Source organism: Melanostigma gelatinosum (assembly GCF_949748355.1).
Source record: "Melanostigma gelatinosum genome assembly, chromosome: 5".
NCBI lineage: Eukaryota > Metazoa > Chordata > Actinopteri > Perciformes > Zoarcidae > Melanostigma > Melanostigma gelatinosum.
Window position 1 is genome coordinate 16,996,934 of NC_136638.1, and position 26,983 is coordinate 17,023,916.

General features: G+C 44.7%; 3 protein-coding genes across 4 annotated transcripts; 2 read left to right on the forward strand and 1 right to left on the reverse strand.

Annotated features, from left to right (window-relative positions):
• Positions 1-4,122: 4,122 nt before the first annotated feature.
• cabp2b (calcium binding protein 2b) lies at positions 4,123-16,860 on the forward strand (the record flags this gene model as incomplete). 2 transcript variants are annotated; one of them, XM_079269311.1, is made up of 7 exons in its annotated part: positions 4,123-4,203; positions 4,785-5,063; positions 15,294-15,324; positions 15,417-15,551; positions 16,253-16,362; positions 16,582-16,729; positions 16,835-16,860. In XM_079269311.1, the coding sequence occupies 7 exons, from the start codon at positions 4,123-4,125 to the stop codon at positions 16,858-16,860; spliced, it is 810 nt and encodes a 269-aa protein (XP_079125437.1). The 2 variants fall into 2 exon arrangements, with proteins under 2 accessions (XP_079125437.1, XP_079125438.1); XM_079269312.1 differs by lacking the exons at positions 4,123-4,203; positions 4,785-5,063 and adding an exon at positions 12,517-12,555.
• Positions 16,861-18,883: 2,023 nt separating this feature from the next.
• Positions 18,884-25,176, reverse strand: LOC306777682 (beta-crystallin B1-like; the record flags this gene model as incomplete). Its single annotated transcript, XM_079268892.1, has 6 exons — positions 25,113-25,176; positions 19,848-19,945; positions 19,626-19,744; positions 19,408-19,540; positions 19,162-19,304; positions 18,884-19,055 (listed from the first exon to the last, which is right to left on the reverse strand). Exons 2-6 carry the CDS (start codon positions 19,938-19,940, stop codon positions 18,884-18,886), a joined length of 660 nt encoding a protein of 219 aa, XP_079125018.1. The 5' UTR covers positions 19,941-19,945; positions 25,113-25,176.
• LOC306777352 (beta-crystallin A1-like) lies at positions 21,895-23,255 on the forward strand (the record flags this gene model as incomplete). The annotated part of the gene is made up of 5 exons (XM_079268433.1): positions 21,895-21,969; positions 22,058-22,176; positions 22,580-22,721; positions 22,808-22,950; positions 23,108-23,255. The coding sequence occupies 5 exons, from the start codon at positions 21,895-21,897 to the stop codon at positions 23,253-23,255; spliced, it is 627 nt and encodes a 208-aa protein (XP_079124559.1).
• Positions 25,177-26,983: the final 1,807 nt, after the last annotated feature.

Consider the following 26,983-nt stretch of genomic DNA (forward strand, 5'->3'; position numbering starts at 1 on the left):
GTTGTTTTGTTGTCCATTTAATTCCACCAGAGGGCGCCTCAAACAAACTGCTCCACAGCGTCTTTATAATGATACTTTTAATCAGTGGCCGCTGGTGGAACATGTTCTCGGTAGGGCCATCCTATCAATTTCAGCAAACCAGTATGATTTAATGCAAAAAAAATGTAAGTATCAAACACGCATTATTACTTGGCAGTTGAATATTTAACATGTATTCCAACACGAAAACAATCAGTAAATAACACTTATATAATATAACATGTTCATTTATTGAGATGCCCCTATGGACCTTGTTATAGGAGGTAAAGATCAGGAGAAGTAAACATGAAGTGTAATTATGAATACTGATGTTAAATTAAGTTATGATGAGTTTTCACTGTTAATTTAACATCTCTATTACATGTTGATGCCTCCATGACCAAGTTAAGCAGATGAGACTGAGGACAGCTATGTAGAAGAAAGGATGTTCACTTTGCTTAACATGTAGCTTGACAGAGTTCTCATGTGTGTCCTGGTGTTCTCATCTTTCCTTACCTCCTCATCCCTCACTCCCTACCCTGGTGTTCTCATGTTTCCTTACCTCCTCATCCCTCACTCCCATAACTGTCCGTGCTGGATCCGTCCCCGTTGTTTTAAAAAGCTAAATAAATGATTAGCATGACGTCATCCAGCTAGCCAAACCTGTCTGGTGTACAGCTGGTACAGAAGCTTCGCATGTACTGCTTCCCTTTCCCGCGAGTCTGCTGTCTGATTGTGAGGTCAGGCTGATCTGATATTAGCTCTTTGGCTGCAGAATCTCCGGCAAAGTTCTCCTCTCAAACGGGTCTTGGAGGAGGAGTGCTGGCGCTGGCGCCTGTAGAGACTTCTCCTGACGAGAACGCGCAGCGAGGGGGGCCTGATCGTTCTGGCCCACAGCTGAATCTATTTGAGGGCGCTGATTGGCTAAATTGTATGTCACTCATTTATATCTTGAATCAGCAATTGGCTAAACTGCTTCATAGACCCGCCTCTTTTGGGCCAAAACGATCAGGCCCCCCAAGCTGCACGTTCTCAGAGTGTCGTGCACACAGACAGAGAGCACGAGCAGAGAGCACACAGGCGGAGAGGACGAGCAGGAAAAGCATATATTTTGCGCAGATATCATATTTTACACACATTACTGGGTACATTCCATAGTTCAAAAACACAAATATTGACAATTTGTATAATTTGTGATTATTATAATTTTATTTTATTTTTTTCCTTTTTTGTGTGGCTCATGGTGGGGCCATGCCCCATGGCCCTCTATTGACCAGCCGCCACTGCTTTTAATGAACCTTAGAAGTCAGTCTCCTCAAGTGCAGCCCACTCAAAGCTTTGAGGGAAGAGGTCATCTCAACATCTGTATTGATATAGCCCAATATTACAAACTATATATATATATATATATATATATATATATATATATATATATATATATCTATATATATATATATATATATATATAGATATATATATCTATATATATAGATATATATATATAGATATATATATATATCCCCCAAAATAGGTTAAAAAACCTGGTCGGGGTGTCAACACATTTATTTATTTTTAATCGCAATTAAATATTACAATATATTTCCCATATTTATGCCTGAAAGAATCTTTTAATATAAGTATCAGACACCCCTAAAGTGGACCATACCATTTCTTAACTTTGACATCAGACATTTCTGAAAGAATAGATGAGAAAACCAGAGAGAGAGAAACAAGAGAGGATGCTGAATCTCCAAAACATCTGGAACGAGGCACCAACAGCCAGGTTGGCCGATGGTCCAGTGAACACTTATCAATCAAAGAACAAGAACAGCGGCAAAGTGCTGGTGAGGTCTCGGATACCTTTTGACACAACGCACTACAGGCATAAAGAGTTGAAGCATCCTGTTTGACGCGGTCTCAACACAAAAACCTGATTGCATGTTACGGCCATAGATATCCTCGAGATAATCATTTCATTACCTGTCACCCGTGTTCGAGTGTTGTGTTTACCGGTCACCGATACGCACAAAGTGTCTTTTTCTTCAATGTCCAGTTAAGCAAGGTTAATGAGTTCGTGCCAATTGATCAGTAATCTGTGACGACTATTACCAACAAATAAATAATGACAATTGGTCTGACCCAAATCAAACGTATCTGTTATCCATGTCAGCTTAATCTCTGTGCGTCAGCTGCCTATATATTAACCATAGACTGCTGGTCTGAAGACTTCACCTGTCCTCATCTGGAATTAGATATTATTGCAGGCCGATCAACAAGTAACACAAGCAGTCGCTTCTACATTACTGCTCTTCTGCCGCTCCCTCTGTCATTCATCCCCGTCTTTGATCGGTTTCAGTGAAAGAGAAGTCTGAGATGAAAAGTTTCTCTTTTTTTACACGTTCTCCTTGAAAATTCAGTGTTTTATTCCATCCCTCACCTCTCTTTTCATCTTGTTCATCCATCCTTCACCTCTCATCCCTCACATGACTGATCTGGTCCCAAAATACAACCCCTATTTTTAACCCTCAGCGTCATGTCAAGTAGCTTTCTCTGTTATGGATCTGTTTTCTGCACTCCCGCTCAAGAATTTGTTCCCTCCCTCCATCAATAAACAATGAGGAGAGGGACGGCGAGAGGGGCTGAAGGAAGACGGAGAGACTGAATGACGGGGTTAAAGTGATAAATGGAAACCTCATTAGAAACTGGAGAGAATTCAAGTTATATATCCCTCAGTCTGCAGAACATACACTATCAGGGTTTGTTTCAGTCTGAGATGTTTATTGCGGGATAACAGGAGATGTTAAGGGCAAAGTGAGACACTTTAACACCTGCCAACGTCCCTGTTTTTTTTATTTGAAGGAGGGAAAACACATTGATGGGTTTTATTTATACAAAAGAATAAGCTTTTAGTGGAATCAGCTGCTTTGGACAAAAGCTACGAAGCTAGACGGCTGTTTGAGAGAGCTGAACACCAGAATTATGTGCTTTCATGCTTGTGTGCACATTCATGTCTAAAAATAGAGTTCACCTGTGTGTGCGCATGGGGGTGTGTGCTCAGCCATGCTTGCTGGATGAGATTATACATGCAGGACTACATCGAGGCGATGTGTTGTAGACTAAACAAAATCATTATCACGAAGCTTGTATCCCTCCCTCCCTCTCTCTCTCTCTCCCTCCCTCTCTCTCTCTCTCTCTCTCTCTCTCTCTGTCACTGTCACTTAATGAATAGCTGACCTTAGCACCTCCAAAATAATCCAATTTGTGCTACAAAGGCTCCAAATATGAGAGGGGATTGAGGGCGAATAGATTGAGAGAGACGGGGAAGAGGAGAAAGCATGTACAGCAACGAGGATTACTGTCGGAGGAAAAGAGACGAGGATGGGAGGAGGAAAACAAAAAGAGACAGATATGAGTGAAAGAAATTCATGACAGAAAAATACACAAGATTTGTATTGAGAGCTGGATTTTGTGAAGGATGTATGAATATTTATAAAAACACTGATGACAGGATGGGTAGCTGTGACAAAAGCACCCAAGAGGAGCGTTTACCTGTGATGGGAGGAGGAGGAGAGAGAGAGAGAGAGAGGTCGATGTGTTACAGGATAATGTGAGAGAGGTAAAGTACAGGAGGTATAGAGTGTCACTTAAAAAGGACCAAGAGATAGCGAGCGGGGTCAGAGGTGCAGTAACTCAATCATGCGCAAAGACAACAGCTGAAGATAAAAACCTCCTCACCTGAACGCACCGAGATAGATATATGGACAGGAGCGCGGCGTCAATACTCGGACAGAGAGGAGGAACTCGATGAACATTTGAGTTATTCTTTTTCCTTGAATCCCTTCACTCATTCTCTCCATTTTATTTTTTTTACACGGAACAAAGAAAATACCTCATCAACAGAGCGGAGGCTTTTGCTGAATTTTTCAATCTTTTAGAGCTGACTTTGTGACGAATTTTATCCAATAAGAATAAAAATAAACAAAAAGCTATACTATATATATACTATAAGAGGAGAGCAGGGAAGAGGCAAGAGACAGGGTGAGGGAGGGGGAGGACGAGCGAAGGCAGAGTGAGGGAGAGTGAACGTGAGCCAGTGACACCGAGATGTTCATGCTCATTCGAGAGCCGTCCGCTGGAGGAGGCAGTCCAGCGATGAGTGCGCCATCGGAGAAGAGCGCAAAACAGGTGCGTGAATACATGCGTCTGGATACATACATGTGTATATATATATATATATATCTGTGTGTACAGTGTGTATGTGTGTTATTTGTGTGAGTAATATTTTCTGTCAAGCTCTCTTTACAAACATCTTCTAATGCTTTTTTTTTATCTGCAATTGTATGTAAAAATAAAATATCATCTGTATCATCATATATAGTGTAATTGATGTAACGGATGTGTTATCTCTCATACCCTATTCAATATTAGATAAATACTATGCAAACGTTAAAACAACACTTGTATATGTGGTGAAACATGATGATAATAACACTGTGTGGTGTTATTATTTGCATGTTAAAAGGTAAATAAAGTGGATTACGTGAATGTATAGTGCTTTAGAGCAGATGTTAAAGTGCTCCACAACATCAGACAAGAGGGCAAACACAGTTTGTCTCCACTTTACCATATCTTGCATCTTTGTAAACCACTAAATGCGTCAAAAACTAAGGTGTGAGCATCCGTCTTGATGCAACCATGGTGTGTGAAAGCTTGAACGCAGATTTCATGTTCTGAACTCAGTTCCTCAACCCTCTGCCACCCTGCAGGTGCAGGCCGCCATCAAGAGGAAGCTGGAAAAGCAGAAGATGCGAAGCAACGGGCAGGGAGGAGGTGATGGAGACGCTCAAACTGCGACACCTCAGCCTCCTCGCTACCGGAAATCCAATCAGTTCCCCCGGATGATGGCGGCGGCAGCTGAGGACAGCGAGTCGCCGGAGGAGGAGCTGGATGAGATGATGGAGAGACCACAGAGGGGAGAGAGGGAGAAAGAGGAGAAGGGGGAGTCTGTCGACCTGCTGCCCATCGTGGACTCTGTGTTTGGACAGGTAGGAGCTGCAGTGTGAGGGTGTGACTCACTACTTCATACCTGTGTATGTTTCACGCGCTGCATCGAGTTCTGCTGATTGAATGTCTCGCCGCCAGCTTGGTTAAAACTTCAAACCTCCAATTCAAATTTAAAGCCTCCTGGAAATGGCGGGAGCAGCAAAGCACGAGGGCTAGAGCTAAGGATGGCGATAGCGTGCTGGAGAGGATTTAAACTCCTTCACTTAGGGAAACACATAGCGAAATATAATCCGTAACAGATACGGCCATAGTTCTGATGAACACGTATCGCATCACATCCCATCACTCACATGGTAAGCAATGACACATGACACGGCACGCTACCTCTACATGCCATTAAGCATCTGTGATGTCAGCGGTGATGCAAGTGAGCCAAAATTAGAGAGACCGGCTTCGTGAGTGGGAGAGAGGAGCATGTTGGCAAAGTCCGGAGAGAAGATTTATCTTTTCTTGGTTTCTCTGTCGGGCACATCCGGGTCCCTGGTTTCTACTTTTACTTCAGTAAAATATCGGAATACTTCTCCTCCTTCCTTCCTCCGTCTATTCGTTCTCTTCTAGTCGTCCTCTGATTACAGCTCTCGTTACTAGACACCAGCTGATGCACATCTGACACCAGATCAGTACACGATATGTCTACCTGCTCACACACACTCACACAAGCTCGTGACAAAGGCAGGAGAGAAAAAGAAATCCAAAAGAAAGGACACATGACTCGCTCTGGCCGTCGCACACAGACACACACACACAGCACACGTACACAATGCATGGTTAGTGTTACTGTGTGTGGTGCTACGATCAACCCACAGCTGTGACAAACATCCACAGCTGATATTGGAGATAAGCAATGGAAAAGTAATCAAAACCCAGGAGCATAAATGTGTGTGCAAACACACGCGCGCACACGCGCACACACGCACACACACACACACACACACACACACACACACACACACACACACACACACACACACACACACACACACACACACACACACACAGGGTCAACAGCATCTCAGTGGCATGATTTGCCTGGTAATTAATCCGTCTGATGGTATTGGTTGTGTCTTGAGTTATTAATGCTGCCGCTGGTGTCGGTTTTATTCAATCATGAAGGAAGTTGAAAGTTCAAGTTCAAAGTTCACTTTATTGTCAAAGTTTCCACATGTGTTATGCATACAGAAAATTCGAAATGCCGTTTCTCGCAGTCCCACAGTGTAATATAGACATGAACATATAACATATAATAGAATAAAATAGAATAAAGTTAAGAACATAAGGGCCTAGATAAAGGATTAACAAGTAGCAGCAGAGAATAAAAAGTGACTGGTGCTGGATGAGGGAAGGGTGTGTGAGGGGGGTATTTGTTCGTAGCAGCAGAGAATAAAAAATTAAAATAAATAAATAGAAAAAGTGACTGGTGCTGGATGAGGGAAGGGGTGTGAGGGGGAGTAGATGTCCTGGTATGTTCCATTTGAGGCAGTGGGGAAAGGTGGGTGAGGGGGAGGGTAGAGAGGTCAGGGGAGAGATGGCAGGGGGGGAGAGAGGGGGAGCGAGAGGAGAGAGGGAGGGAGAGAGTTCAGCATCCTGACCGCCTGGTGGAAGAAGCTGTTCCTCAGCCGGGTAGAGCTCGAACGGAGACTGCGGAACCTTCTCCCTGAAGGCAGGAGGCTGAAGAGGCTGTTGGAGGGGTGGGTGGGGTCACCCGCAATGCCGAGTGCTTTGCGGGTGAGGCGGGTGTTGTAAATGTCCTGTAGTGTAGGGAGTGAGACTCCGATGATCCTCTGGGCAGAGTTCACAATGCGCTGCAGGCTCTTGCGGTTGGAGGCGGTGCAGCTTCCGAACCACAGCGTGATGCAGCTGCTGAGGATGCTCTCAGTGGCGCCTCGGTAGAATGAGAGCATGATGGGGGGGGGGGGCTCCTGCTCGCTTGAGCTTCCTGATGAAGTACAGGCGTTGCTGGGCCTTCTTTGCCAGTGCAGTGGTGTTGCTGTTCCAGGTGAGGTCATCTGTGATTGTCACACCCAGGAATTTGGTGCTGCTCACCTGTTCCACAGCAGCACCATTGATGGTCAGAGGGAGGGGGGGTTGGGAGTGGGTTCTCCTGAAGTCAACAACAATCTCCTTTGTTTTCCCCACATTGAGGAAGAGATTGTTATTTTGGCACCAACGGACCAGCTGGTTCACTTCCTTCCTGTAGTTAGTCTCATCGTTGTGGCTGATGAGACCTACCACGGTAGTGTCGTCAGCGAACTTCACGATGTGGTTGGAGCTGTAGTTGGGTTTACAGTCATGGGTCAGCAGGGTGAAGAGAAGGGGGCTGAGCACACAACCTTGGGGGGCCCCCGTACTCAGTGTTAGTGTGTTCGAAGTGTTGTTGTTGACCCGAACAGCTTGTGGTCTCTCTGTGAGGAAGTCCAACAACCAGTTGCAGAGAGAGGGGCTGAGGCCCAGGTCTGTAAGTTTACACACAAGCTGCTGGGGGATGATTGTATTGAATGCTGAGCTGAAATCTATGAACAGCATTCTGACGTAGGAGTTCTTAGTGTCCAGGTGTGTGAGGGCTGGGTGTAGAGCGGAGGAGATTGCATCCTCTGTGGACCGTTTAGTTCGGTAAGCAAACTGAAACGGGTCCAGGGAGGGAGGAAGGGTGGATTTGATCTGCTTCATGACCAGCCTTTCGAAACACTTCATGATGGTAGAAGTCAATGCGACGGGGCGGTAGTCGTTGAAGCAGGCTGGAGATGACTTCTTCGGCACAGGAATGATGGTGGTTTCCTTGAAGCACGTGGGAACAACAGCCTGGCTCAGGGAGGTGTTAAAGATGTCGGTGAGGACATCCGTGAGCTCCTCTGCGCAGTCCCTCAGCACACGACCAGGAATGTTGTCAGGTCCCGCAGCCTTGCGGGTATTAATCCTCAGCAGTGTGCTCCTCACACTGGCTGGGGACAGGCACAGAGCCTGGTCGTCGGTGGGGGGGGTGGTTTTCTGCGCAGGTGTGTTGTTCTGTGCTTCGAAGCGTGCAAAGAAGCCATTGAGGTTGTTAAGCAGGGAGGTGTGACTGTCACAGGTCTGTGGCGGTAGTTTGTAGTCCGTTATGGTCCTAATGCCCTGCCACAGGCTCCGTGAGTCCCTGCTGTCTTTGAAATGTCCTGTGATTTTCCTGGTGTACAGTCGTTTAGCTTTCCTGATGCCACGGCACAGGTCAGCCCTGGCTGCTCCCAGCCCAGCTGGGTCTCCAGCTCTGAAGGCGGTGTCGCGAGCCTTGAGCAGTGTGCGGACCTCCCCTGTCAGCCATGGCTTCTGGTTGGCTCGGATGGTGATGGCTCTGGTGGTAGTTACATCATCAATGCACTTGGTGATGTAACCTGTGACTGTCTCTGTGTATTCTTGAATGTTAATGTGATGGTTGTAGGTGGCTGCCTGCTTGAACATGTCCCAGTCTGTAGTACCAAAGCAGTCCTGAAGTGCAGCAGTACTGTCCTCTGGCCACACCCGTACCTGTTTTGAAACCGGTTTGGTAACCTTTACCCTTGCTCTGTAGGCCGGTTTCAGCAAGACAGTGAGGTGGTCGGAGAGGCCAATGTGGGGGAGGGGGGACGCCTTGTACGCTCCCTTGATCGATGTGTAGACTAGGTCTAATTTGTTGTTTTCCCTGGTTGGAAAATCAACATGCTGGTATATTTTAGGCAGAACAGTTTTTAGGTTAGCATGGTTGAAGTCTCCAGCAACGATGAGAATGCCGTCTGGGTGTGCTGTCTGTTGCTCACTGATGGCTCTGTAAAGTTCACTGAGTGCCTCCTCTCTGTCCTTGTTGTTGGGGCTCGGAGGTATATAAACAGCCACCAGTAGAATGGCTGAAAACTCCCTCGGCAGGTAAAAAGGACGGCACTTTAAAACCATAAACTCCACCAGCGGGGAACAGTGTTGGTTAACAACAATAGCGTCTCGACACCAAGCATCACTGATGTAAACACACACACCGCCGCCGCGGGACTTTCCCACGCTAACTATGTCTCTGTCTGCTCGGTAGCATGTTAGCTTGTCCAGTTGAATAGCGGAGTCCGGGATGTTGTGGTGGAGCCATGTTTCCGTGAACACGTAAACACAGCAGTCCCTCACCTCACGCTTGGTTCTGAGTAGCCGTATATTGTCCATCTTGTTGTCCAGTGAACGGACATTTGCCATGAGTAATGTTGGAATTGCCGGCTTGTGTGGGCTAGCCGTTAGCCTAGCCCGGATACCTCCACGCTTTCCCCGCTTTTGCTTCCTCTCGCACCGCTTGCGATGTCTCCTTACCGGGTGGGGGTTGACACAATGGGGGGAGCAGAGAAGTCCCAGGCTGCTAAGATCCACGGAGAGTTTGGCTTCCAAGTTGAAGAAAGTTGTACTTTTTCCAAGAAGAAACTCACGGCTGTATTGTTGTGTTTTGCGATATAAGTCCGTCGGGCATGACGAACACAGCGGCAGACTAGACAAACTAGACGAAAAAGACGAAAAGGACGAAAACACTGTTTTTCCGGGACCGCGAGGGGCCGCTGCGACTGCTCGCGCCGCCAACATGAACTCCAGGAACTCACTGAAAGTCCAAATTAATTTGGTTGCTGAAGTTGTATTTTGTTGTTTAGAGTTTGAATTTAGCTAATTGTATTGATACTGACAGAAATGTTGCGGGGTTAATCGGTGGTGTATTCTGTGATGATATGATTGATGTATTTTACTGTAGTTAGGCTTAAATTTACTGACTAAAAGTTAAAAGATTGTGGACTTTGAGGTGTCGGTAATGTGTGGTAATGAGATTCACACGTGCAATATGCAGGAAGTATATCCTGATTTAAAAAAAGGAATTTTATGTAAATGAGTTAATTGTTGCACAAAGACGGCAACTTGAAACGTCTCCCAAACAAAGAGCCTCAGGTGAAAACACTAATTGGACTTCAATAAACAGGAGTGTAGGTTTTCACGTACTGGCTCATGTGTTACTTTACACTTCAGATGTCACATTTGAGATGTGGTGACCTCCATTACATAACACAGGATTTCGGTTTCACACACAATAAATAAACATGCATGCTCATGCAGCTGCTGTTCACCAGTGCACATGTGACGTTTTTATGCACAGTTTCAAAATCAGACTTTTCTGGAGGAGTTTAACATGATCAGGGTTTGTTTGCATCAGTCCACTATCCACTCTATTCCTGCTTCCTTTGTTTTCCTTTGTAAAATATGTCCATGAAATCTAAATCTAAAAGACAGTTATGCAAGCCTTTGTAGAGCTGCTTCATCGTCAGAAGAAAAAACATCTTCGTCAGTGTCACTGGCAGCAAAACATATTGTAGCAGGATGGGAGCAAATGTCATTTATCTTTTACATGAGGATCATATTATTACGTGGATCAGATCATATCTGCAGTTATGCCACAATTAGAGATTTTAAGACCAAACGGTTTCTACTTTAGAACCTTTTCTGGGTAAAGTTTTCATTTACAGTGGGCATTACTCTTAAGCTGCGCATCATCCAGTGATGGCTCAATCCGCCAAGAGATTCTGCTATAAATAGAGCTTGTATTACAGTCTCAAGTCTTCACTGCAGCAGCTGTCAGATAAAACGCAGCCGTTAGAACTCACCGCCCTAAAGAGGCCTCTAGCTGTGTCTGCTGGTGCTGCAACAGCATGTCAATCAAACTACAAGCTACGCCCGTCTGATTCGAGCTCTTCTCAGGACTGAGTGACTGTGCTTCATTGACATCGTTTAGGTTTTAACAAACTCCAATAAGCCAAGATAAGTGAAAAACACCTGTGTGCAATGCAAATACAAATAGATGCGTTTATTGTATAATTGATTGTTAACGAAAACACAAGAGTCATGAAATTAGACTAAACTTCTCCACAAAGAATCACACAAATCACCACTTTAAATCAAGTGTTTTCCAGAGAGGTGTTCATAAATTGGAAATAAGTCATTCAGCATGAAGAAAGCATAAAAAAGATACTGTGCACATTTGTACAACTATTTAGTTCAAGATTGAGTTACAATTTTGGAGAAAGAATATTCAAAGCCAGAAATTGATATCTAATGGGTGAAACGCACGCACGCGCACACACACACACACACACACACACACACACACACACACACACACACACACACACACACACACACACACACACACACACTCACAAAGCTGTGCTCTCCATATGGATGTAAGCAGCATGCCAAATCTCCTTTTGGAGAGATTTGTTGCCAGGTGCTTATACGAGCTCAGCTGACCACTTAGCATTGCACTCATAAGCTCAACTTGTGATTTTAATGCTGTCATCATTTTCAGAGAGCTCAAAGCACCGCAGACTTTGAGTCGTGACTCCCCGCACGGTAAAACAGATACTGTGGCTCTCATAAGCTGTCACAGCTCACGTGTCGTTTTTCATTCGTTTAAAAGTTTAGCATGTTACGAGCTGAGAAACTTTTCTAATTCTTCATGGGAAACACTTGAGAGTCACAGCTCAGAGGGGAACGTATATTTTCAGGAATTATGGAGCTATTTGTTTTTTTGACACCTTGTGTTTTTTGAATTTGAATCTCTGATTGGAAGGTTGAGCCTCCAATTAAAATAATTCAAAGAAAATCAATCCCCGAGAGTTTTAGATTTCATGTCCAGTCTCATGTTTAGGACAGAAAAAGACAAAAATCTGATCATTTTGGTTGCAGCAAATAAACAGGAAATCCTGGTTTTGATATTTTCACTAGAAGGCTAAAGCTGCAGCAAGTACTTTATTTCAATAAATTAAGAAGATTCAGTTTCGGTTCAGATTTTACTAACACCCAAATATACTCTATATATATCTAAATGTACTCCATCTCGTCGCCGTCTCCCTATCTCTTTTTTTCTTTTCATCACCCCATTTTACTCTTTAATCTCAAATGGATTAATCTCCCTCTGTTGACTTCATCTCAACTCTCCCTCTAAAACTCCTCGTGCTGTAGATGAATGCATCTACTGTAGGAGAACTGGAAAAGGAAATAGAGCGAGAGGGGTATTAAAAGCAGTGGTCAGTGTGCAGAGACAGAGACAGCGATGCTGCTGCGAAGAGACACATGAGTGAGCTGCTTCCAGGAGGGAGCTCGGTTTGGTTGTTTTGTTTGTTGACATCGTTTTGACTTTGGATCATATAAAGATGGGTGGAGTCCTTCAGCATCGCTCATGCATGGATTAGAGCTGTTTATTATCTCTTTTGTTTTTATGTCTGTGGTGCCTGATGTGACAACCAGCCTGGAACACAAGTTTCCACCAAAGTCAGAGGTTCAACCGGAGCTGGAGCACTGAGAAGTCCAAAGAGGCGAGAGCAGAGAAAGAGAAGAGAAAACAGTCAAATAGGATCATAAAGGGGAGAGAGAGAGAGAGAGAGAGAGAGAGAGAGAGAGAGAGAGAGAGAGTGAATGGGCAACTGCACCAAACCGAAAGACAAAATGAAAAAGGTAAGAGCACTTTGTCTCCTGCACTTGATAATTGATGCTTTTTTTGTATCTGTGTAAATTTATGAAAGTTATGTGATTGATTATAAAACATCTCAGCAACTTTGAGCGAAGAAGTTAATTCTTGTACTAGCTTCTGAAACTTTCTTCACAACTTGCTTTAATCATTTAATCCGTGGATAATAGTTTTAATAATTGTAAAGCACTTTTTAAAAGGAGGATTGCAGCACTGGTTGTTTGAAACTGCCCAATACAAAATGTTTCCCTTGATGGTAGTAACATGAATACTCACTACACTGTTCATAATTTGTATTACGTACACACTGAAGCAGAGTTATGTGCTGACACAAGATGTGAGTAATTAGACCCAACAGTTAGCTCAGTAAGTGTCAGCAGCATTGATACATCAAGAGAATGTCGAGATCAAGACGGTTTTTCACAGAAAAGATAATAACTGATGAGAGTGGATTGCCCTGAAATAATAAGAAGTTTATGTAATCCAGGCTAACTAAGCGTGACTAGAAAACAGTGGGTCTTATCCTTGTTCCTTGAAATGTATGATTTTGTTTTATGTGTGAAGAAGTCGTTCATGCAGACAGTGTATGACTGAGTGGTGCAATAACAGCCTGGTCTGCCTCTAAAGGGGGTAATGGATGGGCCCCTCAGGGGTAGGCTGAGGGCAGTGGGCCACGAGGAAGACGAGGATCAGGACGACATCCTGATCGACAACATCGTGGGCCCGGCCTGCATCTTCCTTAAACAGGGCTTTACCAAGAAACTCGTATGTAGCAGAACACAAAATGTGTGCACACTGTGGTCCTCACACAACCCCCGGTGCAACTGTTTCCACTCGTGTCGATTCATTTTCACCCCTTCATCGTGGCTGAACACCCCTGCTCTCCACCACACCAGCTGTGTCTGCACCGCATGCACTCAGAGGGGTCAATCGTTCATTCCATGGAAATATATTGACCGACTTAAGAGCTTCCTCTAAAATGTGATGAGGCACAGAATGATGGTGAGGTCCGGGCTGAATTTGCGACCAGGCAAAGGGGGCGACTGCTCCAGAAAAGGCCCCTGAATGCTCCATGGTCTGCAAATAGCTTGTTGTAATTTGTAAATAATGAAGCGTAAACTGAAATGAGAAGGATCATAAAGTGGCTCTTGTCCTCTCTTGTCGAGGGGCTCTGTGTCAACATCTAGTTTCCATCTATACCTTTACCATTTCTCTTGAAATGGGGCATGGGCACGGTGCAGTTTCCTAAATGAATACATGTTGAATTAAATCAGCACAAACCAACTGATTACAGCAAACGTTGGCAAGTACCCGAGTACCTGTTGAGAGAAATGGGGCGTCAACTATGGACCCACAGTTAAGGCCCCCAGAGAATTTCTGGGCTAACTACACAATACATAAACTAAACTGACCCCAAATTTGATGCTAATGCTAACGTTAGCTGTTGTGACTATCCCCGTTCCGTGACCAACAGATAACATGAGCTACATTACCATCTCAATATATAATATATTGTCCTTTAGCCGATGTGGTTGTTGAGGTCGTCGTCATCGTGTTTCTCGTACACTATTGGGTGTTGAGAAACCAAATCGATATGACATTTCCTCATTTTGGCAGCAGGTTACCTGGAGCTATTCCTGGACGTATGACATCACTTGGAAAAAAAGGATTTCATTGGTCAAACATTTTTCCCCAGGCGTAAATTTGCTGAAATTGGAAGTCGGTTTTAATACATTTTTTGTGCGATTTGTTTTTGTAAGAAAAGCCGTAGCTTTTAAAGTCGGAAAGCAACACCTTGAGCATGACAGGGTTTTTCAAATCTTTTCTGTTTGTACCAATATGAAACTCTTTGTCAGTGTTTCCCAAGGAGGATGGCTTTGTTGCGTGAGGCTTGAGGGCAACCAAAGAAATAAAATATGATGCCAGAGGATTTGTGCCTTATTGTTTTCTCTCTAAAGCTCTTAGCCTATAACATCCTCTACACTGAACCACAATTTCCATTGTTTGCTTTTTGTACAGCCGGGCTTGCATGTAACCTAGAGTGCAATGTACAAGACAGTATATGGATATACTGTATGTGTACTTATGCCTTATGTCTGAACAATTAACTGACCAAAGTACCAACTAAACCTCCCAAATCTCATAATCTCCAGATGTTTATTGCCTGGCAACCTCCTATAAATAATGTGGTCACCCCTTGTGATTGATGCTATATGAATTGTCATATATATATATATATATATATATATATATATATATATATATATATATATATATATATATTAATGCAGTGTACAATTTAATCCATATATTTAGACTCTGCTTTTCATTTGGAGATGCACTAGCTTTGTCTATTTAATACAGCTTACTGAATAACTAAAGCACATAATACTGAATCACTTCCCTTCATTTGCAAATTATGTTTTAGTGTAAAAGCCTGACTATAATACACACATCCATGGGCTCAGATTGGACGCAGTGGACAGTTTATTACATTTCATACCATCCTGACCGCATAAAACCAAACTCCAATAATCATTTCTCTCATCTTCTGTTTGTGTGTCCTTCCTCACAGTTCAGTTGTTGTCTGAGTGTTTCTACAATGGCGTTGCTTAAAATCTGACTGTGTTTGTATCTCTACTGTGCCAAACCAGCTCTCTAAATATTCCCATCATGAGCAGCATGAAGGGAGACGCTAACGTGCGTCTCTGCTTTCTTTCAACAGGACAGAGAGCTGAGACCAGAGGAGCTTGACGGTGAGGTGATTTCCTCTGTGTGTTTCTGCTCTACAGCGTGTTCATGTGACAGCTGACTGACGAATAACAACATGTTTGTTTCTGTAAATCAGAGCTCCGCGAGGCATTTGTGGAGTTTGACAGGAACAAAAAAGGCTACATCAGTCACAACGACCTGGGGGAGTGTATGAGGACCATGGGATACATGCCGACAGAGATGGAGCTCATCGAACTGAGCCAGCAGATCTGTGAGTGGAACAGCAGCCTGAAACATCTGGGAGAACAGAGTAGAGTGGAGTGAAACAGAACAGAATAGACATGGCCCACTCGGATTCCATGTCCCAAAAAATTCTACCGTAGGTGGGAGTTGAAGATCTCATGGACAGGAATCTCAGCTAGACGTTCCCAGTTCCCCCTCACTAAACATGCTTGAATATGATGTTTGTTATGGCACAGAAATCCATCAACAAAGCACCTCTTCGGACAATCGGAAAGGTTGGAAGGAGATATACAATTTTAAAATGTAACTATTCAACATAAAAACCTGTGGAGTGAAAAATTTGCGGAATAAGTTAGCACACCATTCACTAGCGTTAGCACTTCTATGCTATACAAGCGGTAACGGTTAATAAAGACCTGGACGGCTTTACAGGAACAATTTTGTTCCTTAATTTCATTGTCTCTCGATTGCCAGGTGATTTGACACCTTGGATACATCTTTGAAATGCATTTTAAAAGACCCTTCTGTTTTTCCAAAAGTCCTAAAATATGAATCCAGGGAGTGCAGTTAGTGACAGTGTGGGCTCCAGGGTAACTGACAGCCTGACAGAGTAGCCGGGGCTTAGCAGTTGATTCACAATAGTTTGTTATGCTTTTCACTGTTGTATTTTAATGAGAGTTGATTCGATTAGAAAGTAGGGCCATTTTTCATGGAACCCGTTTGTTTCAGGTGGAGGTAAAGTTGACTTTGAGGACTTTGTGGAGCTGATGGGACCTAAGATGCTGGCAGAGACAGCTGACATGATTGGAGTCAAAGAACTACGGGATGCATTCAAAGAGGTCAGGAGATACATTGTTAATTAAAGCCGTTATTTGTCACTGCAGACATTTTGACTCATCAAACAGGTGTAACTAATAACATCACTAATTGCTCAAAAATAATTATAGTACAACAGTTGGGACAGAAATGACTTTGTGAGTGTTTTGGGTTTGATACTATTCAAAGGAAATGTGATTAAATTTCGATGTGATTCTTTGTGTCTCTCTCACTGTGTCCAGTTTGACTCTAACGGTGACGGTCAGATCAGTCTCACTGAGCTCCGTGAAGCCATGAAGAAGCTGATGGGAGAACAAGTGACCAACCAAGAGCTCAACGAGATCCTCCGAGATGTCGACCTCAACGGAGACGGTCTGGTGGACTTTGAGGGTAAAATAAATGATATTTGCATATTGGGAACTGAATGTGAATGTAGGCAACTACATTCATCCTCATCATTCTTCATCATCTCACTCCATTGTTTTGTCTTTTCAGAGTTTGTGCGAATGATGTCCCGCTGACCGGCATGTCGGATTGCGATGGACAGACAGACATTATGCATCTTCTGGATTAGAGAACAAGCACATTGCAGTGAACACCTTTCACCTGCTCATAAGAGCACACGTCTAAAATTGTATTTTTGTATCAAATATCTTCAACAGCAGTAAACCATAACATTTATGACTTTGTGTTTTTAGATGTATTTTTATATATCATTCTTTGAACTTTGAGTGTAAAATCTTGTTTGTAGAACTGTAAAAAATCTTCTTTTATTTTATTAAAAGAAATGTACAACAATTGGATGGATGGACAAATGATTACGTCTATTACATGGACTGTGAAATTGTTTGTTGAATCGTGCAAAAGAGAGGCGTCGTAGCTGAACGTGCACCGTTTGTGCGGAGGTAAAATTAAAGTCAGAAAGCACCAAGAAATGTCATATTTTACCAATATACAAAACTGAAGGTGATATAATTTCAGTTGTACGTCATTGGAATGTTTATATTGAGTAACTTCTCCTTTGTGCAATTCATAAATAATATGTAGCATTGGTATAAAGGAGATGCTTGTCATTGCTCTGCTGGAACACTGTCGGACGGTTAAAAAGGAGGATCAAAAGGTATGCAGCAGAATCAGAATAAGTTCTTGAGCTCACCTGTCAGAACGTCACTCCACTCCTCCATCTGCTCCAGGTTCAATTCATCGGCTCTTTTATTCTTAGTGCATAATATAAATAGTCCGTTCCGCCTCTCTGTCCTACTGCGCTCCTCAAACATTTTTAAGATGAACAAGGCTCTGCAGGGATACACAACAAAAAGGTCTTACGCAGCTTACTGAAGCTAAAGCTTGCGATGCAAAAGTCACCATTTTAAGCATCTGGTTAACTACACCCAGCATGCCATGCGCCTGCTCGTCAGCACGTGGGAGTGTTTGAATCGGGTATTTTGGCTGCTTGTCAGGTGGGGCAGTAAATGAAGGTCGATTCTTTTTACCTGAGCCAATTAAGGTAGGCCTACAATATTGCTGAGTTTAAATCCCAAAATGACGCAATTATTTATCATATTACATGTATTAACTATTGATTATGCTAAACTGCTATTTTACTGTACTATGCCACTTGATTAAGGAGCGTCTCTTTTTTTAATGTGAAAGTAGAAATGAGGCTGAGTATCAGCAGAAATGGAGATATGTCCTGTTGTTATTTTACAAAGCCTGTTACACAGCAGGCTCCACAGCAATATGTCAGCAGCACCCGTCTGAAACCTGTTAGATAACTTTCACTCTTTTTCTAAACACTGCACTTTTTATTCTTCTTACAAATATTGTGTTATTTTTGTGTTGTCTTTTGTAGCTGACAAAGCAAAGCTTTCCAAACACCAGTCAGCATGAACATACTATTGTAACATACTGTTGTACAATATGTCCTGAAAAGTTTAAGTATCTGAAGAGAAGTGATCAGATTTGTTAATATTTTGTTCAAACACATTTTCAGTCAGGGGACTTTTCAGCAATAAGAAACAACAACATCATCTTTGAAATCAAGATTTTCCTTTTTATTGAAAACTTGGCCAGGATTCTGTACAGCAGAGAGGGTGTGCAATGCACAGGGGCAAGAAGACGGGGGGGGGGGGGGGGCTCTAGGGACTCAGTTTCCCATGATGCATCATACCCTGAGCCGAGAATCAAGTGTGTAAAACAGCAAGAGGTGCCGTGTTCCCTCTTTGGTGTCTCAGAGGACCGTGGAGAGGACTGAAGTGAGGGACTAAAAAAAGGGAGAAAAGGGGGGGAAAGCAAAGCTCAGCCCATAGGGGAGAAAGAGAAAATATGAGACAGAGAGGAATGGAGGGTGGTCCAGCTGGTGTTTCCACTGAGGGGATGTCTCCAATCAGGGACAGATCTAGATCCTCACCCTTCCCCTCACTGTGTTAGATCATAGACCGTTTAAGGTACTAAGGTAAGGCCTCAGACATCTCTCCCCCTTTCCCTCTTCCTCCGCCCCTCTCCCTCGCTCCCGCTCTTTCTCTTTCTCTCCTTCCCTAAGCCTCACTTGCTGGCCATGGTGTAGCAGCCCTGTTGGTGCCACTGCATGTCACGGATACGCCTCACGGACTGGAACTGAGGATGGCGGGCGCCGAACTCGTTGAAGTGCCTGAACTCGCCCTTCTCCAGCAGGTACTGGCTTCCACGGTATCCAGGGAACTGGTATCCCACCCAGCTGGAGAAAAAAAATCAAGGAAACATGTCAGTACAGGATTTGCTTTTTGTCGATTTTTGATGTCTTTCAGCTCCATCAGTGACACCTGCAACCACTGCACACTCACGTTCCACAGCTGACAATGATGCTGCCGACTCTGTCGGTGAAGCCGTAGGAGAACAGGCTGGGAACGTCGTCATCCATGATCTCCATCTTGCGGCCCTTGAACTCTCCAACCTCATACAGGCAGATCTTGTGCTTCTCGGGGTCCTGGAGGAGAGAAAACCAGGGAGAAACACCAGTTCAGCAGGCAGTCAAAAAGCAAAAGAGGAAGGGAAACTTGAGAGTACGTCTTTTCTTTTTCTCTTCTTACCATTTTGACGGGCCTGAAGGACAGCAGGTAGTCGTTCTTCTGGCAGTTGCTCCAGGAGTCCCAGCGAGGATACTCTCCCTTCTCCAGGATGTACATCTCGCCGCAGAAGTTCATCTGCTCGAAGCCCACGAAGCTGCAGATGAGACAGTATTATGAAGTGCCCATGCAAAGATGAGTGTTTTGAATTCAGAGATACATGTATTTATTTTGAGACTTACGGTCCACACTCAACACGCAGGGAGCGCACGCGGTCCATGCCCATCTCGCACACATTCATGCACTCGTTGCTGATCTCGATCATGCGACCCTGGAAGTTCTCCTGGTCGAACACGTACATCTGGAGGGGACAGATGCACACAGATGAGTCAGTACAACCACAGTGAAGGTCTGTGATATGATAAACTGAATACATCTCAATATCTCATATGAGAGACACCCACCTTGTAGGCCATCATTCCTATCTCAGACTTCTTGCCCTGAGCAGCCTTCCCGTCGGTCTGGGAAGAAGTCTTGGATTTATCTCCACTGGACATGATTGCTGTGTGGAAAGGGAGGTAAAACAAACACAAAAAAACAGTGAGAAAGGACACGTTGATGAAACAAATCGATCCTGTTTTCACTCTGTAACAGTGTCAAGATAGAGGAAAGAGTAGAAATGCAAAAAATCTGACAGACACAGAACAACCTGTATATTTTAGTCTAATGCCTATTTCTCCACACACACCTGTAGGTATACAGTGTGTGTGAGTGTACCTTACCTGTCTGTGTGTATGATGCCTAGGACAAGCCTCACTCTGAGTGTGTGCGGCTCGAAGGGCGCCCTTCCATTTTATACGCTGGCGCTCATAGGAGAGGGATTATGGGGAGAGAAACAAACCTGCTGAGGTCAGAGACACCAGACAAAAGAAACCCCACATCATCAGAGAGGGACGGACAGGGAGGAAGGGCGGAGGCAGAGGACTGACAGAAGCATGGAGACTGAGGACCAGTTACTAACTGACCTAATGAAACACAAGTTGATGTTTCTGCCATCAACTCTTACAGGTAAATGATGTACCCTGAATCAGAATAGTTTAGATTTTTATTTCAGTTTCTTTATTCTCCTTTCAACGTACCAATCCACTTATTCAAAGCATAAACCAGTCGATTTTGACAGGCTTGATTCCATACAGTGACATGCGTTATTTGATTGATCGATTCATAAGGTTGCAACTTGCAACTAATTAATTCAATAGAATTATTCCAGGCTACATGTTTCCATATAAAGTCAGTGAGTAACATTCATGTGAGATACATAAATCAGAATGAAATGAAAGGAAACGTTTCATCTGGAAGACCCAAGAGGAATAAGAGTTTTATAGGACGCTTGCAGCCAAACAATCTGAGGTGATGTTTGATTGATAAATGAGGATGACTATAGGGGAACCTTCATCACAACTGTTGCATTCCGTGCACACACATATAATCTGAGTTCCTTTGGAAACCATTGATTTAGCTAAAACACATCTGTGTGCATGCAAGTGTACCTGCACCCTTGAAGGGTCCTTTGGCTAGAATGAGATGTAGTTGTGTGAACATTACTAAAATTACACTCATAGTTCTCTAACCTTTCAATACACCTATTCAGATCCACCCAATTATCTTCTCCTGTGTCCCACCCCAGCGGTGCCCCTCTGCTCCGCCGTTAATCCCCACATTCTCCACCCCGATCCCGGCCCTTTGTGCCTGGGCACGCGCTGGACTGCTGACCGGGGTCCGAACATACCGGAGCGCCTTTGTTTGGCAGCACCAGCAGCACGATGGGATCTGCTGAGCTGGCCCCCGAAGCGGGACAACAGCATCCAACGGCAACGCAGCCAATCCGGGTGCGCGCCTCGCTGCCGCTGTGCCATCATGATGGGCGGTGTGCATAGGTCGAGTCAGAGCCATGGACGCGCACCGGGAACGCGCGCCCCTCGACCGCCGGTATAAAACTGAAGCGCCAGGTTCCGTCAAAGCTTTACGCGAGGCAGGCCGTAGGCGTGTACCACTTTTCGAGCTCTTCCAATAAAGTACCAATCTAGGTAAGGACTCATCTCTGCTCTCAACACAGCTCAGGGTCAGACAGACAGGTGCACACCAGGTGCTTCTCACTGAAAACCAAAAGCACTTTCTGAAACACCCGCACAACATCTTTATTGTCATCAGAATTTCATACTTCTGATTTTTTTTAATTCTTTGAAAAAGTAGATGACTGTTTTTGGCATCCAAATGTTTTAGTTACGAGATGAGTTGTAGCTGCATTGCCTGAACGTTTCAAAGGGATTTGTGGTGGAAATTGAACACCACCATGTTTTTACACCAAGAAAAACATGCCAACATCTATTTACATTGTTTATGCTCTAAATTAGGTTTCTCCAACAGCTCCCCCCATATCTTCTTGCCTTCTGTTGGGCCCTTTGGGTGACTTTACTTTTCTTTGTCCTCATTTGAACATCAGGAGTAAAGATGTACAGAACTACAAGATCCCCAATGATGCAGCCGCTGGTCAACTCAGGAATGGGCATGGCTCCTTTCTTCAAGGTAAACACACTCATTTGAGCACAAATTCTGCTCAACACTGAAATGTAAAGGAGGATAAACTGAATTCCTTCCCCTGCTCCTCCCTCAGGTGACCGTGTTCGAGCAGGAGCATTTCCAGGGCAAGTGCCTGGAGTTCACCTCTGAGTGTTGCAACATTCAGGATTGTGGACTGGACAACATCCGCTCCATCAGGGTGGAGAGCGGAGCGTAAGTGTCTTAAACCTTTCCTCTGGTGAAAACAAGAGAAAAATGAGTCTCTGACTGCTAATGATCTACAGCGATGAGGTGAATCAAGGAGAACAATTACCCCCGTTGTTTCCTCTTGATACATTTATCCCAAACAAGAAGAGGAGATAACGAGGATTCATGTGGGAAGCTTTAGGCACTGAGACAAGTCAATTGTTGACTCTGCATGTCTTTGTACTGTTGCTCTTAAGTCTGGTGAAAAATGAGATTTGATCATTTTCCAAAACCCATTTTGGAGACAAAAGAATTTCTTCCGATTGTCGATTTACGGTCTTCAAAATATCAAAGACCTTTGATAAGTGTTAAAGAAACGTCCTCAGACGGATATGCAGTAAAGTGACGTACTCTCTGTCTCTCTGAAAAGCTGGGTGGGCTTTGAGCACCATGACTTCCAGGGCCAGCAGTTCATCCTGGAGAGAGGCGAGTACCCCCACTGGGACGCTTACAGCGGCTCCCTCTCCTACCACGTGGAGCGCCTCATGTCTCTGCGCCCCATCTACTGCGCCGTGAGTACATCCCGTCTCTCTGTGTTCAGGAGGCAAATCGACAAGTGTCCAAAATCGAACTGTTGCTTTCTTTCCCCTCCCTGCAGTCCCACCAGAGCAGTCGCATGGTCATCTTTGAGAAGGAGAACTTCATGGGCCGCAGTGCGGAGATCTGCGACGACTACCCCTCTCTGCAGGCCATGGGCTGGATGATGCCTGAAGTCGGCTCCATGCACGTGCAGTGCGGCGCGTAAGTTACTGTAAATGCGTGAACAGCTCTGATAATAAGATGCATCTTCTGAAAATGCTCCGGCACTTTTCCAGGTGATTTAGGCTTGAATCTCAATTTCAAATCCGGTTCACGCTTAAGAAATAGTCCCACTGACCTTCGTTTCCTTACCCCGCAGCTTCGTGTGCTACCAGCACCCCGGCTACAGGGGCCAGCAGTACATCATGGAGTGTGAGAGACACAGCGGAGACTACCAGCACTGGAGGAACTGGGGGTCCCACTGTCAGACCCCCCAGATCCAGTCCATCAGGCGCATCCAGCACTGAGAGGGACACAGGCCGAGACCGAGACAGCCGCTCCCCTCGAACCCCCCTTCACCCATAACCCCTTACTCTAATTCCTTCTTCCTCTCTTCAATCCTGTCCTTCCTCTCGACTTGAGCCGCAACAGCCGCCCCAACACCACTACTGATTCACAGCCGCTGCCAGATTGCGATAAGAGACAATATCGCACTGTTAAAGCACAGGGAAACGCACGCTCCACTCACACACACGCCGACATAACCCGACACTCACACACACGGTGTCTTTTTATTTGGTTTCCGCACACTCGCACACAAACACACACCTGCGCTGTACTCCTCACCTGAGCTGAGCGATTCCTCAGCGAGCTGGAACCAAACAAGAGGGGAGATGAAGCTCCAACATGGCGCCCAGGAGACCCGCTGTGGTGCAGCTCAGATGTGTGAGGATGTTGTGTAGGAGGTTGATCCACAGGTTGAAAACTAATAAACTCATTTTCACTTCATGCTCTCTGGTTTTATTATGACGAATAAAGTGGGCTTCAAAAGCGCCCGTCTCTTCACAGAGAGCAGCGGTTGTGCTTGCGATGGGTTTAATTGGGAAAGTTTTAACAGTGGGGAAAAAGTATCAAAATGTTTAAAGACATTTCTGCAGGTGAAGTTTGATAAGTTTCTATTGATGTTTTTGACATTTTGTCCAATAATGAATCCCAGTCAAACAAACTTCTTACAGCCGCATTTCAACTTAGGGGTTAAGTGGTCCTAATGTGTTAAAGCCTGAACATGTAGCCACTTTATTATCTGTATTTAAAACTGATTTAATGTGCTAAATTAGGCAGGCGACATATTGTAAAGGAAGGTAGGACTAATAGGGGGTATCAAAGACATACAGTATGTTCACTGACACGGTGGCTGAAAGCTGAATGAAGTACAACTTCAGTAAAAACAGGCCGAACATGGAACATGAAGAAAGTATCTTCTCCACTCTGACACAACATTTATCAACTACAATGATCTCCTGAAAGCCTCCAGCAACCAGTCAACCAGTCAAACACAACGCCTCGGACCGTTTCGTGAAACTGACAAATACGCCGACGATGTGCATTTTCGTTGTGACGCTGACTGTGTGATCCCAGTGTTTTTGGATCGTTTGTCTTAAACAGTGTGTGGGTATTTTAAAGAACAGAGCTGCTGCAGGAAGTAGAGGATTTGTTTATTGAGGAAATCCTGGACTCAAAAGTGCTGCGAGGAACATTAACGAACATAACCTGAGAGTAAAACATTTACAAACTGTGGCTGAACAGAGGACGACGTTATTAATCATATTTACAACTAAAACAGTCATTGTTACAACTAACGTCGCATGAAGATGATTTTTCTTTTTCTTCTTTCTAAACTGTTCGGTTCGTGTTGTTTTCAACACTTGACAGTTAAAACAAACTTTGCTGAAAATATCTGCTCAACAACAAGCAGTGACAACTTTTTACATAAAATCAACGGCTAAATATCTTTAAAGTACAAAGAAATGAACGATCCCCGTGACCCGTCACCTCGGACAGTTTTCCAATGACCGTCTGTGAACTGAGGAGCTGAAACTCAAACGCTGCATATAACCACAGTGATGTTCGCTTGTTGCTGATGAAAGCTTCTTTCTGCATTATGATGCACGTCTTATCAATCGAAACAAACAGCTAACATGTTGCTCGCACCTCTTCTCTTCCTGAACTTTGGTGGAATCAGTGTTTGAATACAATAAAAACACGACGCTGATATCACATTGTCTTCAACTCACAGCTGAGTGAACGTTTCCTGAAGAAAGAACATGAACTGAAGACGACGAGTAGAAAATGTCACAGGTGCTGATGTAAGTTCACAAGCTCACCTTTACTCACCGTAGCGAAGACCGCAGATAAAGCGTAGTCTGTCTTTTGTCCGACAACATCAATGTCCTCGTGTTCGTCCTCCTCTTCATCTTCTGAAGACTCAGTCCAGCTGATGATCACCGGCTCGGGGGCGGGACTGGAGCCGCCGATCACATCAACGTCCTCGTCTTTGTCCTCCTCTTCATCTTCTGAAGACTCAGTCCAGCTGGGGATCACCGGCTCGGGGGCGGGACTGGAGCCGCAGATCACACCAACGTCCTCGTCTTTGTCCTCTTCCCAGCTCCCTGTCGACCGCAGATGGAAGTCTTTTGCCGAGAGTGAAGAGGGTGAAACAGAAGTCACAAAATGTGACAGAGTCAACGCTCTGCTGCTCTGGCAGCGGTCCCCTTCAGGGTCTCCGTCCACCTCGGTTACCTCCATCTCCTCAGCTCGTCTGAGTTCACTCCACATTGTTTTCTTTCCTCGGTCTTCTAATATTAAACAATCTCTTACCCTGGATAGTGCAAAGCAAATCCTCTTGACCGCAGTGGATTCGTCACTTGTCACCTCCTCTGACTCGGCTCCCCTCTTCGTAGCTCCCTCTGCTTCTTCTTCGTGTCTCTCTTGATGTTTCTCTCGTTGTTCGTCTGAGCCCCGGGGCTCCACAGGCTGCGGCTGGATTGGTGGCGTTGAACTCTCAGCGTTAGATAAACTGAGAAGTTGTACTTCTTTATTGGGCTCGTCTCGACTGTAGTTCGGTCGGCCTTCCGCGGGACGACGTTTAATCCGAAGTGGCTCCTCAAGAAAGGGCAAACTGTCCTGTAAAACATACAACCTTACTAAAATACACAGACAAATACAAAAAAACACCAAAAGTCTACAGCAATGTTTGCAGCTCTGCAAGGCTGAACTCGGTGGTGCTTTGAGCTAAAGGCTAACGTCATCATGCTAACATGTCACAATGACAATTCTAACATGCTGACGTGAAGCAGGTATACTGTTCACCATGTTCAGCATGGAACATCATTCATTTTACAGATATTTGGTCTGAAGATGACGCTGTTAAAAGTTAAAGGATCACAAAAACACGGTGCCTCTTTCATTGAAGAACAGATGTTTGGAAGACACGTATACCTAAATGGGGCCTTGGATCTTGTAAAAAAAGAAAAAAAGGTCAACGCTCACCCTGACATGTGCGTCTGTGAGCATACTCCTGATTGGGTACTGCTTTGTGCTCAGGGAGTCCCGTGGGTGTTTCACCGATGATGAGCTGCTCTTTGCTTTTGCAGGACTCTGAAGAACACAAACACACAGAGAAACCATTTGATACGTCTTCATTCTGTGGCTGTTGCAGTCCGAGGTATTAATAGCAGCCAGACTTTGCGCGACAGCAGACATCATCAGAAGCTTTGGTGGAGACTCGTTAGAAAGGTTTGTCACCTGGACTTCCACACAGCTGTGCTTCTGCAGCGTAACTCTGGCTGGCAGCTGGTCACTCCTCTCCAGCTCCACCACAGGCCTCTGCTGCAGCTGCTTGTCTCTCTTTGCATCAATCCCCCTCACCCTCTTTTTCTCCAGTGACAACAGATACTCATGTTTTCTTCCCCTCTTCCGTTGTTTGGCTGGTGCTTTGACTTTCACCGGTGCTTCCTCTGTGTTTTTGGGAGGAGCGGCGCGGAGAGCAGGAGTCTTGCACGGCTGTGAACCTCTCGGCGTTTCTTCCGCTTCATCCCTCTGATGCAGTTCCATTTTTTGAGAGCGTCCGTTCGGCTTGCTCTTTCTGTACTTGCTCAGGCCGGTGTACGGCTGGCTCGCCTCTGAGTGGCTCTGATCACCCGTCTCCACCTCTTCCCTCGCAGCGCAGCTGTCACCATGCTGCTCAAAGGACTGG